The following is a 14,590-nucleotide window of genomic DNA, read 5'->3' on the forward strand; positions in this document are numbered from 1 at the left end:
TTGGGGGGTGCCGTTGAGGGTCCGGGCAATCTACTTTTATTCCTTTTCTTGTATTTATGCTAGAATTAGTTGTCTTTTTGCTTCTTTTGTGATTTTGAGCTCATTTCATCCTGAAAATACAAAAGAAAGACAAAAACACTCTTTTTCCAACATTAGTACTTAAAAAGGGTTAGTTTTATGCCTTAATTGATGTGATTTATATGTTGCATTTTACAGACATCAAATACCCCCACACTTGAACTTTTGCTTGTCCTCAAGCAAAACTCTTTAAATGTGGCTTACACTCACAAATAGAATAGGTAGAAGAGAGAGTTTTTTAGCTTGTCCTAGAGTGTCGGGAATCCAAGGTCCTTGTAAGTTTTATTTTTATTTATTTACAATCCTATTCGTTATGATTTATTTTGAACGTTTCATAAGATAAATTACTTATTCGGGCATAGCATGCCTTATTAAAATTCCATTTATATACAAGTTCACATACCTCGCGGGAGATCACTCAATACTCGGCCGAAATTTTTTTTTTTAGTGAATCACTCGCGAGCGGCATGGAACCTACGCCTTCCATAGGCTTGCCAAGCAATCAATCCTCCTCCTTTTTAACTTTTTACCTTTGTAAATATCAAGAGGACTTTTGGGGTGAAGGGTTAGGCTTGGGTTAAAGGTGGTCTGTTGGGTTAGTTAGAAAAAAAAGCGAAAATCGTAAAAAGCGTCGGTTTCCGTGACATACCTTGTTTTTAGTGATTTTTTTTTGAAGTATTTCTCCAAACAAGCTTTTATATAGCTTTTGTTTGTTTTTGACTTCATCATTGTTTTTTTTTTCATCACATAAAAGGGCGAGTTTACGAAAAACCGAGCTTGTTACTAAAATAAAGGGTGAAAAATAAAGAGGGTTTTTTGGTGGGTAAAAAGAGTTTTGGGGTAATGAAATGAAAGGTTTAGGCTCAAAGGGGCTATCTAGGGGGATTTTGGGTAGGTGGTAAAAAAAATGAAAAATAATGGTTTAGAAAAAAAATGGTTAGTCATAATGCCTCCATCACTTACTTACTTGGGTTTAAGTTGGTAAGGACCGGGAATGTATCGTCGTGGCAAGTTCTAGAGTTGTAAGAACCAAGCGGCTATTCACACAAGAAACGAAAAATGAGCATTTAGTCTAAATATGTATATTTTTATGCTCAATAAAGGCTCAAAACTCACTTTTGTGGGAATGGGTTTTTAATGTGATCAAGTATACATAATCGAATTTTTAACTAGCCTTGTTATGCCGTTTCGTAACTTTCTTATGTTGGTTCTTTGTTATCACGACGCTATCGGTTGTAAATTTGTAAAAATATAACCTTTTTAGAACTTGTTATTCCCAAGTTAAACTAAGACAAGTAAATAATAAAAAAAAAGTTTTTGAAAAATTTTGGGGTGTTTAGCGGTTCCAATAGAGTTTTGTGTAAGGCTTGTATTTAGGATTTGCAAAATTCAAGGTTTTAGCATCCCCCCACACTTAAATTACACATTGTCCTCAATGTGTCCAAAAATAAGGTTTTTGGTTGATTAGAATGTGTAAAAGTAGGTTAAAAAGCAAAGATTTATGTTACTGGCATCCTGGACACGGCCCCGTGGTGACCGGGCACGGCCCCGTGGTCAGGTGCCAGTAACAAAAATTAAAGAATTAAAACAGAAGCCTGGACACGGGGGCGTGTCCGCTGAACACGGCCCGTGTCCAGTTACCTGAACTGGGTGTTTTTCTGCAGGTGGCTCAGCACGGGGTCGTGTTGGTTGGGCACGACCCGTGTTGAGCCTTCTGTGATGGAGATTTGTGTCGGGTTGCTCTGTTCTTCGTGCATGGGTCCATTTTTCTCGTTCCCCTTTTCATCCATTACCACCATGAGTGTGTTTTATTCGTTAAACAACCATCAATCTTAAAAACTATCATATCATTGCAAACATAAAGAGATATTACATAAAGTTAGCCAAATAACTAGGGGATACATGAGGTTATCATAAGGGTTCTACTTATTTAGGAAAATTTCGGGAATAGCTTCCCGATGTAGTAACACTCTCTAGCCGACGGCTCCTCGGTTGTCGTTCAAAGCCATTCTTCTATCTCCCTTGGGAGGTAGACGGTAGCTTCATTCTCTTCGGTGTCTTGAGGAGGAACGCTCACCGGGACTCCTTGCACCACCCTTGGTTGAGGCATTTGGTGCATGGTGTGCCATTCGGCCGGAATGATGACCTCGGGTACTACATTCCACGCTCTTTGGGTTATTACTGGAACCAAAGGCGGGGAAGCGAGAAGGTTTAACCTCTGGTGCAGGAGGTTTACTTCTCGTAGACAGCCCTCCAACCCTACCGTCAGATGATTAATACGGTCCACTAATGCTTCTTCCACTCCCGTCATTTCGTCTATGGCTTCCCTCAAAGCGTAAACGTAGTTTACTAGGGAATCTTCTGCCGTGGACGACCTTCTTCCATTTCGGTTATTTCTCGAAGATGATTCGCTATTTCTGCTGGCCATTTTCTGTGAAAGAAACCGAAGATAACTAAACTTTTACAGAACAGTACCTTGAACACGGCCCCGTGCTCAGTGAGCACGGCCCCGTGTTTAGCTGTCTGCAGGATTTTTGTCTAACGATTCTAGGGTTTTTAAATTATTTTAACATTCTTTTACCGTGTTCTAAGCTTAGATAATTTAAAACAAAGTTATAGAACTAACTTTAAACAAGAATCCGCAGCCAAAAATCCTACAAACCTTACATAAAAGATTGGAATCATGGGGTTTCCAAGCTTCCATGGAGGGGATGTTTGAAAAATTTTTGGAAGAAGGAGAAATGAACAAAAGTGGAAAAGACAAGATGGTCCTTGGGAACCTTCTTTTAGCACTTACCTAGGATGGTATATGTGAAGATCCCAGGAATCTCTGATTAGTGAAGTGGTAAAAAATGAGCAGGAATCAGGCTGCATTTAAAGAAAACGACAACACACTGGACACGGCCCCGTGTTCGCTAGACACGGCCCCGTGTGCAGAGAAAATCCTGACACATTTTTCCGTATTCTGACAAAATCAGCAGAGAATCTTCTGAGTGAACACGGGGGCGTGTTGACCGGGCACGGCCCCGTGCCGGTAGGCTGTTTCATGGAGTTTGTTGCTACTAAGGAGTTTATTTATATCGGGTGGTTCTTGATTTGTTGGAACAACCCCAAAATGCCTAAGATACCTTAATTGTCCTATACTAAGGCGAGAACGCAAGAGGTTATCGGTGAGGGTAATTCCTATTTTCATTCTAGGTGGACAAGTCCAACCCTTTTCCGGGCTCTCGTTAAAGAAGGCGTATGCCGAATCGCTCAGGTCTATGTATGCATCGAACGAAGTCGATGGGGAGTCCTTCACGGCACAATCGACACAGGGACGGCTATCGTCCAAGTCTTTTCTAGGTATGAAGGTATTTTCGGGAGCAACGAGGTTGTCGGAATGCGGTTCCAACATTTCCTCATGGTCATCATCTTGGGACGGATCTATAAAATCCTTCCTAAGTTCTTTTGACCAATTGAGAATCAGCTCTTCTAGTTGAAATAACTCGTCAAGGAGCATTTCTCCTAGAATATCTGGCTGGGCGCATTCGAGGGAGAGATAGTGCTTATTTTTACTTTCGCCCCTCTTAAGGTTACAAGGAATCGGTGGGTCTATATAGTGGGGCCTATAATTGAGAAAATAACATTTTAATTCCTCATGTTCGCCTCCACATAATCGACACCACATACCATAAGAGTGCCGAAAGTAAAAAGAATTACTATCACTCATGTTTGTGTCAGAAATTATCAACCGCCGGGATCTAACGGTTCTGTTTTCAGTAAGAGAATCTTGGGCACGGGGGCGTGTTGAGTGGACACGGCCCCGTGTTCAGCTTACTGTCTGACTTAAAACAGGATTGCCAGTTCCAATGATTGAGCACGGGGGCGTGTTCAGCAGGCACGGCCCCGTGGTGAGCTCTGCAGAAGCTGAAAATCTACGAAAAATCCTAAAAATTAAAGAAAAAAAATAAAAATATGATTAGGCCGTTGATTCCTAACTTTCTTAAAATCCTTGTGTCCCCGGCAACGGCGCCAAAAACTTGATGTGCGTGAAGTGTGTTATATTTTAGATGTATATTTAAGCCCTTTTTACACTTTTAGCCAAGTTTTAAATTTATAAAACACGATATTTACTAACACTAAACACACATATGGGCAAGTGCACCCATCGTGGACGTAGTATAGTGTTGGTAAGATACCGAGGTCGTCCAAGGACACAAGAGCTTTTAATACCGGTTTATCCTCAACGCTAATCAAATCAAAAAGTGAGAAAAAATGTTTTAAACTAAGAAAAATAAAAACTAACTAAATGCTGAAAAATAAAATAAAATAAAAACAGATAGACAAGATGAATCACTTGGATCCGACACGTGTGTTAGTATAACCTTTGATTATTTTCGCACTTTTGCACTTGTTTAAGAGATTATCTTAGTTATTGTAGTAGGCCCCTCTTTTGAAGGCGACGTTACCCTCAACCCAGTAGTTTGAGTCAGCAAGGATACAATCCTAAAGGGTCGGATTATTGAAAGATAATGAATTAAGTTATTAATGCAAATTGTGGTAGGCCCCGCTTTTGGCGGTGACGTTACCCTCGGCTAAGTAGTCTGAGTCAGCAGGGATACAGTCCTAAATAGCCGGGTTATAGTATTAATAGTAGTTAACTTATGAGGGGGTCAAAGAGTTTGGATCCCCGCCATCCAATACCTATGGGCATTGAATGAGATCCTACTAAATTTGACCCAGGTCCCAAGCAGGACCTCTAAACGCTGAACAAGGGCAAGACCCTTACCAAACCGTTCCCTTAACCCTCGACCAGGTAGCCAACATACCTCCATATAGACCGTGGAGATATGAATGGTGAAAATCTTTTATTTTATATAGACAGTAAAATAACGCCAAGACACCACGGACAAACGATAAGGAAAGATCACCTTCAACATAAGTAACTAGTTATTAAAGTCATTAATACAAAACCAAATAAAAAGTGCAAAAGATTAAAAATAAAAAGTATTATACTAAACACTTGTCTTCACCAAGTGATGTAAGAGACTTAGGCAAACATGGCCTTGATTGTCAAGAACTCTTACGATCAATCTTGGATCCCGAGACGACTCACACACTCTATGATGGACAATGGATGATGGTGGTGGATGATGGTGTTATGGTGGTGGTGGGTGGTGGATGAAGTGTGAGAGAGGTGGTGTGCCAAGGGATGAGATGGAATGAAACCAAGCACCCCTATTTATAGGCTGAACAGAAGGCTGGGCACGGCCCCGTGTCCGCTGGACACGCCCCCGTGCCCGTCTGACACTCTATCTCTTCATTAATTGTAATTCGCAATTACAATTAATGCGCCTGCTGTACTTTCACCACGCCCCCGTGCCCGCTGGACACGGCCCCGTGGTGGGCAATGGAAGCTTCTACTAGTTTGTCTTTTCTGCTGCTTCTTGGGCACGGCCCCGTGTTCGCTGGACACGGGGCGTGTTCAGTCTTCTGTTTTCTCTTCTTTGCCTTGGGGGGTGCCGTTGAGGGTCCGAGCAATCTACTTTTATTCCTTTTCTTGTATTTATGCTAGAATTAGTTGTCTTTTTGCTTCTTTTGTGATTTTGAGCTCATTTCATCCTGAAAATACAAAAGAAAGACAAAAACACTCTTTTTCCAACATTAGTACTTAAAAAGGGTTAGTTTTATGCCTTAATTGATGTGATTTATATGTTGCATTTTACACACATCAATAACCATGTATTTTTATTAAAATAGAATGAACTCGTCAGTATTTCTTGCTAATAAAATGTTTTTAAAACGCGTTTCAGCTCACTTTATGTGAAGCTATTAGAAACCAGCTATGGACAAACGAAGGCTTAAATAAAGTGGCTATAAGTTATCTAAATAAAAGAAGAAGTTTATGTTTTCAGCAAATAGGGTTTATCCCTATAAATACATTTAAATGAAATATGGGTTTTAGCTCATTTGTTTAATATAAAAAGTTTGGTGCTTTACAAACTCTGAAATTATTTCATAACTATGATCCTGATGATTTAAATCCGCTCCCAATGTGGGGTTGGGGGCTGTGACAGTTATGCTTAACTCAAAACTCGTCGGGTATTTGTTAGGTAGTTATTAATCAATTACATTTAGTGGAATCGCTATAAGAATGTCTCATATTACTACAGTGTATATAAAATACCCAAATGTATATAAAGAAATATCTAAATGCATAAATGACGAAAATAGTGTATGACAATTTTTAATGATTTTTAGCAAAAGATTACAATCTAGATGTATAAAAAATTACAATAAAAAGTGCATGCCTTCTGAATGATTATTTTTATTTCCTTAATAATAAAAATGATATATTATGATCATATGTACATTTTTATAGAAACTAGTATTAAGCCCCTTGTTTTGCTGGTGGGGGCGTAAATCGTGACAAATAGCACCAAGGCCACAACACCGCTAGTGACCACCAACACTGAAGTTGCGACGTGTTAATGCGGAGAAATTAGACCGAAACATAAAACATAGAAAATAATAACTAAGTCGATTCAGGACCCTGCGTCACGATGAACCTATCAAACAGGAAAAAATAGACGACCATAAAAACGTTGAACCACAAATACACGTTGCGTAATGTTAGCTCGCAAAATTTAGAACGGAGCATAAAACAAAACGTAAAAACGTTGAACCACACATGAACGTTGCGTCGTGTTAACTCGCAAAATTTAGAACAAAAGGTAAAACGAATTTTTGCGAAATTTGAAAAGTATAGGGTACCAAAGTTGAAAGTAAAAAAATTCTTAGGTTAAATTGACAAAGATAAGAAGCTTTGGGGTTAAAAGTAAAAAAACCAACATAGTTTTAGGTTAAAAGTGTAATAATGAACAACTTTTTGATTACCGGTATTGGTTACCAGTGGTGGTCGTTGATAAACGTGGTGGAATCTGGATGGGTAAAACGGTGGCACGTGAGGATTTAAAGGATGGGGAACCGTCATTACTGTATCTTTTTTCTTTTTGTAAGATAAATAAAAGTTCCTCAGGCTCACGACAACCGCACTCACGACAACCGCACTGGTAACAAACTGATATTGGTGGTGGCTGTTCATCACAAAAATAAACCAAAATTTAATATAAACACGACCTAATATAACCCAATAGTAAAACATAACGTTAAAAGAACAAAGATTTACCATAGTCTGATGTATAGATGATTCAACATGTGGAATAATGTATACATCCATTACTGGACAGTTATTAGGAATTGCCTAAGAATAATTTTTTTATCACAAGATTCAGTATCTTCCATCTTATCTTTTGTATGTATGAAAAACAAAAGTGATGTCCACATGACAGAACTCCTCTAGTTGAACTATATTCCGTCCAACATATGACATATGATAAAAGCGCTTCTCTAGAAAATATGGGATTATGTTCCGTTTTATTACAGTCGTCATGATCAACTTCTATAAAGTGATCTTCATGACTTGAAGATGTACCCAAATCTTCGATCTCTTCCAAGATCAAATTTCTTCGTTTTTCATGATTATGAAACCTCGTTTCGTGAGGTGGTCTTCTTTCATGTTTCCCAAAATAATTTGAAGGCTCACAAATTTCAATATCATTTTGGCGATTTTCTGAGTATTTGTAATCTCGACTGATTTTGAAGACGATAACTCGTTATATGTATTTTTATGTATCGGCCTGCGATTTCTTCTGGAGGGTTCACCTATGGTAGTGTTTTTCCTTTTTTGATTCATATCATGTGAAGAGAAAAGTGTAAAACTTAAAAAAATATACATAATACTGACAATTAAATTATAAATGTTTTGTAAAAATAAAACAACTTTAAATTATATATGTTTTGTAAAAATAAAACAACTTTAAATTATATATGTTTTATAAAAATAATACAAAATCTACAACTTTTCAACAAAAAAAACACAACCAAATACAAACAAACAACAAACCAACAACCTATTTTTTTCCACCAAAACCTCATTCCCCCCCCCCCCCCCCAAAAAAAAAAATAAATAGACAGACAAGGCCCCGCTTTGGCCAAAGCGGGGCGCATTGGTACGAGGTTATCCGACAAGGACTGACAAACTCATTCCTTGTCTGTTGACTTTACCCCAAAGCGCCCCGCTTTGGCCAAAGCGGAGAGTTTTGGGGTGTGTGAATAGACCAATGGGGTGTGTGAATAGCCTGAGCCTATATATATACCACACCATGACACGTGTGATAAAACCGTCAAATCGATCATCTTGCCACGTCAGACAAATATGTCACGTCAACAAAAAAACTAACCCGGTTAGAGTCTATTTAACTGAGGAGTGATATCGCAACCCAAATGTTTAGTTGGAGGTGGTGGGCGTTAAAGTGATAGTTGGAGGTGACAACGTCCAAACATCAATAGTTAAGGGTAACAAATCTAATAACCCTTTATTTTAATTGTTCTAATTGTTGGTTTAGTAGTTGTTTAGTTTTGGTATCTCTTTTGTATGCCTATAAATCTCCATTTAAGTTTAGAATGAATGAAGGAGAAAAAAAATTAGCAAAGTATTTGTTTCTATCTCATTCTTGGAGTGTAACCCGCTCTGAGGGTTACTATCACACCCACACACATATATAAATAAATGATAGAAAAGAAAGAAAAAAAAAAATAAAACAAGAATATAGAGATAGGTATGGTGAATGATACGTAAGGTTTTTTAAAATGAGAGATAAATTTTTAAAGATATGATTTTTAGTTAAATTATAAGGTAGAAAATGATGGAGAGGAAATGAAGCCTCTAAGGTCACTGATGATATATTATTCAAGCATAGTGTGTACATTTATGTTAACAACTGATAAGCCTTTGGCGAACAACAAGATAATAAGTTGTCTCAAGAAGTTTTTATGCTTATTAAGTTACTTGCAACGTTTAATATATTTTTCTAAAATAGGTTCACTTCTAGATGAAATACCATATCATCCTGATAAAAAGACAAATGTGCGAGATGAAATACCAGATCATCCTGATGAAATATAGTTTTCGTTTAATATATATTTTTTCTGTGATAGGTTCACTTCTAGCAGCAAAGACTTCTAATAAAACATGCATTTGAAAAGACAAACGTGCGAGCTTAGTAATCTGATCATATTACTTTGTTCCAACTTCTGTGGGGTACTTCATGTCACTTCACATTACTCGTTCACCCACGGTAGTTTTCCTTTTCCAAGTTTTGTGCAGTCTTTTAGTTTTACCATTCTTTGAAAGTTATAATCCCCACACATCCTTAAAGTACAAGGGTTTATTAGTTATTAGTATAAAGTTAGTTATGTGGCGGTTAAAAGGTAGTTATATGGCGGTTACAAAATTCAGGGACTGAAGGTGTAAAACTGAAAGATTATAACCGCTTCACTAAAGGAAAAGACATGTCTCCTTAGAGACATACCTGTTCGATTTTGGCAGCCATACACAAAGGAGGAGATGCGACTTTTGGTTTATGGACACACCTCTTCAAGATTCATTCTCATCCACATATTCTAAAGACGCACCCGTTCGTGAAGAGACGCGTCTATTGGATCGCACCCATTAGAAACTATAAATAGGGTTGTAGATTTCAATTGTAATTCAATTCATGTATTCAGATATTCAGTTTATATTCAAGTTATTCAATTGTCTAGAGATCAAGATCCATTTTGGGGCCAACAATTGGTATCAGAGCGTCAGGCTCTAGGCACGAGAATCGCAAGGCATTCATCGCAGGGAATTCACGATCAGGTTTCATCATTCTATTTTTTCAATTCGCAAGTTTTAGTTTTTTTCGGTTCAAGGTTGTCGAACCAGGGTTCTGTTTGAAATCTAGGGTTTTGATTTCGGGGTTATAGTGCGAATTAGATTGTCAGGAATTCAATTAATACGCGTTGTGGTTATTCGCGGGTTAAAGATTTGAGAGTTTGTTGAATTCAAGGGAATTAAATTTTACAAGTACAGTGGTTCGTATTGGTGGTCAGGAAATTTTAGAAACAAGGAAGTATGGGTTGTGAGAATTCTAAGTTAGCAATCAGACTAGGATTCGTGAGTGAATGAAACCGAGTACAGGAGCACAAAACAGGATTGTTTTCTTGTTTTGTTGGAATGCTAGGAAGAATCAGAATTTAATCCGGTGGTTATTCAAAGTTTAAAAAACATTGAGCGAGTCGATCCGGAAGAAGAAGCCGGTGAAGAAGGAATCGTTCGAGTAATTCGAAGTGTTGTTAAGATCAAGTGATTCGAAGAAAAGCGATGATCGCTATTTAAAAGAAACGTGTGATTCTGTCCGAGATGAACCGAAAGAGCCTAGGGTTCAAATCCAATTCGTTCTTCAACTCATGATCAATCAGAAACCAAATCGATTCAGAAGAAAATTGATTTAGATAATTCGATTCAGTCAACATCGAATCAGTATTAAATTAAAGGAGAAGGAAAATCGATTCGGAATTAGAAGTCACAAGCCACAAATCGATTTCAGAAACAAAAGTCGAGTGAAGCGATAGAAGGGTTGTGAAGAAACAAAGTGCTATGCAAACAAACACGGTGATGCAGCGAATGCAGAAAAGAGAAAATGATGCAGGAAACAAGAAGAGAAATTGTTGCAGTGAGTGCAAGAAAAAAATGCAGTAAATGTAGAGGAAAAATGAAGCAGTGAATGCTGGATCAGGAAAAAGTGAAGAATCCGTGAGGGAAGCAATCAATGATGAAAAACCCGTTGTGCGAGACAACCGTGATGACGAGATTAAATCTGTGATAGACCAAAAGAAGGTGTGCGCATGAAGGAAACAAGTATCCTGTGACTGGGTCAAAAAATTGTTGTGTGATACAACCACAAGAGAGATCTGAGTGAGTCAGTTTATCAAAATCTATGAGAAATGGATTCCGATCATGTGATATGATGATGGGCAAGTTAATCAAGACCGGTGGAGTTCGTGTTGAGACAACTACACAAGAAAAGGTTCGTGTGATACAAATCAAGTACGGTCAAAACAAGTGTGAAAAAAATATCTGTGTGAAGCAAGTTCGTTTGAAGCGAGTTCAAGTAAAACAAGGTTCGTGAGGAGCAAGGTTGGTGAGTAAGAAGATCCGTGTGAAACGTCGGATACCGAGGAGTTTTAAGAAAAATGGAATTGATCAAAGTTCAAGATCTACAACTCAAGGATGTTCGTGATTAGGGGGGTGAATGAAAGTTATAATCCCCACACATCCTTAAAGTACAAGGGTTTATTAGTTATTAGTATAAAGTTAGTTATGTGGCGGTTAAAAGGTAGTTATATGGCGGTTACAAAATTCAGGGACTGAAGGTGTAAAACTGAAAGATTATAACCGCTTCACTAAAGGAAAAGACATGTCTCCTTAGAGACATACCTGTTCGATTTTGGCAGCCATACACAAAGGAGGAGATGCAACTTTTGGTTTATGGACACACCTCTTCAAGATTCATTCTCATCCACATATTCTAAAGACGCATCCGTTCGTGAAGAGACGCGTCTATTGGATCGCACCCATTAGAAACTATAAATAGGGTTGTAGATTTCAATTGTAATTCAATTCATGTATTCAGATATTCAGTTTATATTCAAGTTATTCAATTGTCTAGAGATCAAGATCCATTTTGGGGCCAACATTCTTTTCAGACCTTATCAATAGCTTTGGTATGGGTGAGATTTACCATGACTAATCCACACGTGCTCAAGTTAAATACTTAAGAATATTGGTTGGGGTATATATAAAAAAACTATAATATTGCTATTTTTTATGGAGAACAAGATTAGGAAGTAACTATGCATGAGCTAATCAACCTTGAAGGTTCCTTACAACTTACACTCATTGACTTAAACCTCAAGCCTACAAGTGGCTTATCAATTTAAATATAAACAGAACTCATCCTTAAACTCTTCATGAGCATACTCACACAAGTAGCTAGATTTTTCTTCCAGAGCCATGGATCAAAGGTTGTTTAACGCAGCATGGAACGGGGATGTTGATCATCTCCTTAAAGAGATTGAGGCCAATCCAACTACGCTCCACACAGTGGCGTTGGAGGGAGGTGAAAATCCATTACACATCGCTTGTTTGGCCGGACATCTCAACTTTACAGCAACAGTGGTCAAACTGAGGCAACAATTTTCCTGGGAGCTTAACCAAGATGGTTTTAGCCCTTTACACATAGCAGCCGCTTGTGGGCATGGTGAAATTGTGAAGGAGCTTCTAAAAGTTGACCTCAATTTGTGTTTGATAGAAGGAAAAGACAGAAAAATTCCTCTTCACTTGGCTGTGATAAAAGGTAATGTGGAAGTTGTCAAAGAGTTGCTTTTGTCAAGTTTGGATTCTATCGAGTGCACAACTGCTCAAGGTGAGACCTCCCTTCATTTAGCAGTTAAGAACTGCCAATTCAAAGCTTTCCAAGTTCTAATACACCATCTCAAACAATCCAACAAAGAAGATCTTCTGAATTCTAAAGATTTTCATGGGAATACAATCTTGCATCTTGCGGTCTGTAGGAAGCAGTATGAGGTAAGTTGATTTTTTTTGCATGTCTTGCATACATACTTGAAATGTTGGAGATATTTTGGCTAAAGTTTATATTTATCGTAGGTAGTTGAATTTCTACTAAATGGGCTAGTTATTAGCAAGGAAAAGATAGAGTTGAATCCATTAAACAAGAGTGGTTTGACTCCCCTTGATATGTTACATATGTTTCATACTGAAGCTGGTGATGGAGAGATTGCTGAGATTCTCATTCAAACTGGAGCTCTAGAGGCCCGAAATCTACAATCTCCAGCATATACGCCAGAAGAAAGACCAAATCGTCATGACACAAGAGTACATGAACGCCCTAGATCTTCGGCTGAAAAGCTGTTAGACTACTTCAAATACAATAACCTGAATGACTCTCCTAGCAATGTAAGAAACACACTTCTGGTTATAGTTATACTTATCACTGCCGCAACATACCAACCGGCACTTAGTCCTCCTGGAGGCTTTTGGCAGGATGATTCGCTTCCATCCATGGTCAATAATTCGTCATCATCTATCACAAGTAAAACCACTGCTACGAAACCACATACAGCCGGGCAAGCTATCATGTTTACTAATAACCCGATAGCCTTAAGCATATTTCTTTTCACCAATTCAGTGGGGTTTTACACGTCGCTTTACATGATCTTCTTACTGACCAAAGCTTTCCCTTTGAGGATAGAGTTGTATATTTTAGTTATAGCACTTTCTTCAACCTACAGTACTAGCATGAGTGCATTTGCCCCAGATAATTTCGCAAAATACATTTTTATTGCCATATCCATTATTCTACCGTTCATGATGCCTGTTACAATCAAGGTTTTGAGAAATTATTTGAACAAGCGAAGAATTGCATCTGCTGACACGAGTCAAGAAAGGGTTTAAATTGGTTACAATGGATTTTAGCATACATTTACTTAAAGAGTCTTAGTACTTGTACTTAATTATGTAGTGGGTAGTAATTGTAGAATTATTCATTTCTATATAGGTGATCATGAACACCTAATGTCACACCCACCTGATCGTTAAACAATTGTCAAGATAATAAGGGTGCAATGTGGTATGTATAAAAAATATGAATATTACTATTTTTTATGGGGGATAACATTTGAATGTAAGGGAGCATGAGCTCACCATAAGACTTTTTATAACTAAATCTTCAGGTTTCTTGTAACTTACTCCCATTGACTTACCTAATAACTAAATCTTCAGGTTTCTTGTAACTCACTCCCATTGACTTACCTAGAAGCCCTACACCTGGCATGTTGATTTCATTATAAAAGAAACGTCCTTAATTAAACTCTTTATGAGGTTACATATTAAGAGAGCAAAATTTACCATGTTACGGAACTAGAAATTTACTTCTAGGGTCATAATTGACTTCCCTTTACAATTGTTGGTGTATATCGGTTTGTCCGTTTTACAATTCAAAATCATTAAATGGTATATGCAAGACCATATCATCAACAATTACATCTTCTAGTAATTCAACTTTTCTTGACCCATTTATTATTACTTTCATGGATGTTTAACAAGTTCAATGAAATTTTAACGTTTTGTTTGACTGCTATACTATAATAACTATCAAGAAAAACATATGTAGATGAAAATTGGAGGGTGGTGAAATTCCATTACACATAACTTGTTTAGGTTGACATCTCAACTTTGTAGGCAAGATTTCAACGACATTACACCAAATAAATGGTTTTTGGCTTTTGGCCCTCTGCACATTGTGGCTGCTTATGCTCATGCAAAACTTCAATGGAACATATCAATAAGCACTTAGTCCACTTGAAGGTGCTTGACAAGACCATTATACCCCAATACCAGGAAATAACATGTTACCATCTACCAGGAATTGAATAATATTGTTGATTTTAGTGTATTTAATTACACAATGGGACAAATGAGATTTTAGAAGTTAATTAGGAGGTGCACGGACTCATGTTTTTGCATTCTGTAAAATAACGACAGATACAAGTTGACCTTATATTA

The 14,590-nt window shown here is 37.7% G+C and overlaps 1 protein-coding gene across 1 annotated transcript; it reads left to right on the plus strand.

Annotated features, from left to right (window-relative positions):
• The first annotated feature begins 12,007 nt into the window (after nucleotides 1-12,007).
• LOC110873665 (ankyrin repeat-containing protein BDA1) lies at nucleotides 12,008-13,746 on the plus strand. The gene is made up of 2 exons (XM_022122659.2): nucleotides 12,008-12,592; nucleotides 12,674-13,746. Exons 1-2 carry the CDS (start codon nucleotides 12,020-12,022, stop codon nucleotides 13,478-13,480), a joined length of 1,380 nt encoding a protein of 459 aa, XP_021978351.1. The 5' UTR covers nucleotides 12,008-12,019; the 3' UTR covers nucleotides 13,481-13,746.
• The last annotated feature ends 844 nt before the right edge of the window (nucleotides 13,747-14,590 follow it).

Source organism: Helianthus annuus, chromosome 1 (genome assembly GCF_002127325.2).
Source record: "Helianthus annuus cultivar XRQ/B chromosome 1, HanXRQr2.0-SUNRISE, whole genome shotgun sequence".
Classification (NCBI taxonomy): domain Eukaryota; kingdom Viridiplantae; phylum Streptophyta; class Magnoliopsida; order Asterales; family Asteraceae; genus Helianthus; species Helianthus annuus.

What these genes read in the sequence shown, in the direction of transcription:
- LOC110873665 (XM_022122659.2), top strand. Translation starts at nt 12,020, where the DNA reads ATGGATCAAAGGTTGTTTAACGCAGCATGGAACGGGGATGTTGATCAT. An exon ending in TCTGTAGGAAGCAGTATGAG is followed by an intron (nt 12,593 to 12,673) that starts GTAAGTTGATTT and finishes TATTTATCGTAG; the next exon opens with GTAGTTGAATTTCTACTAAA.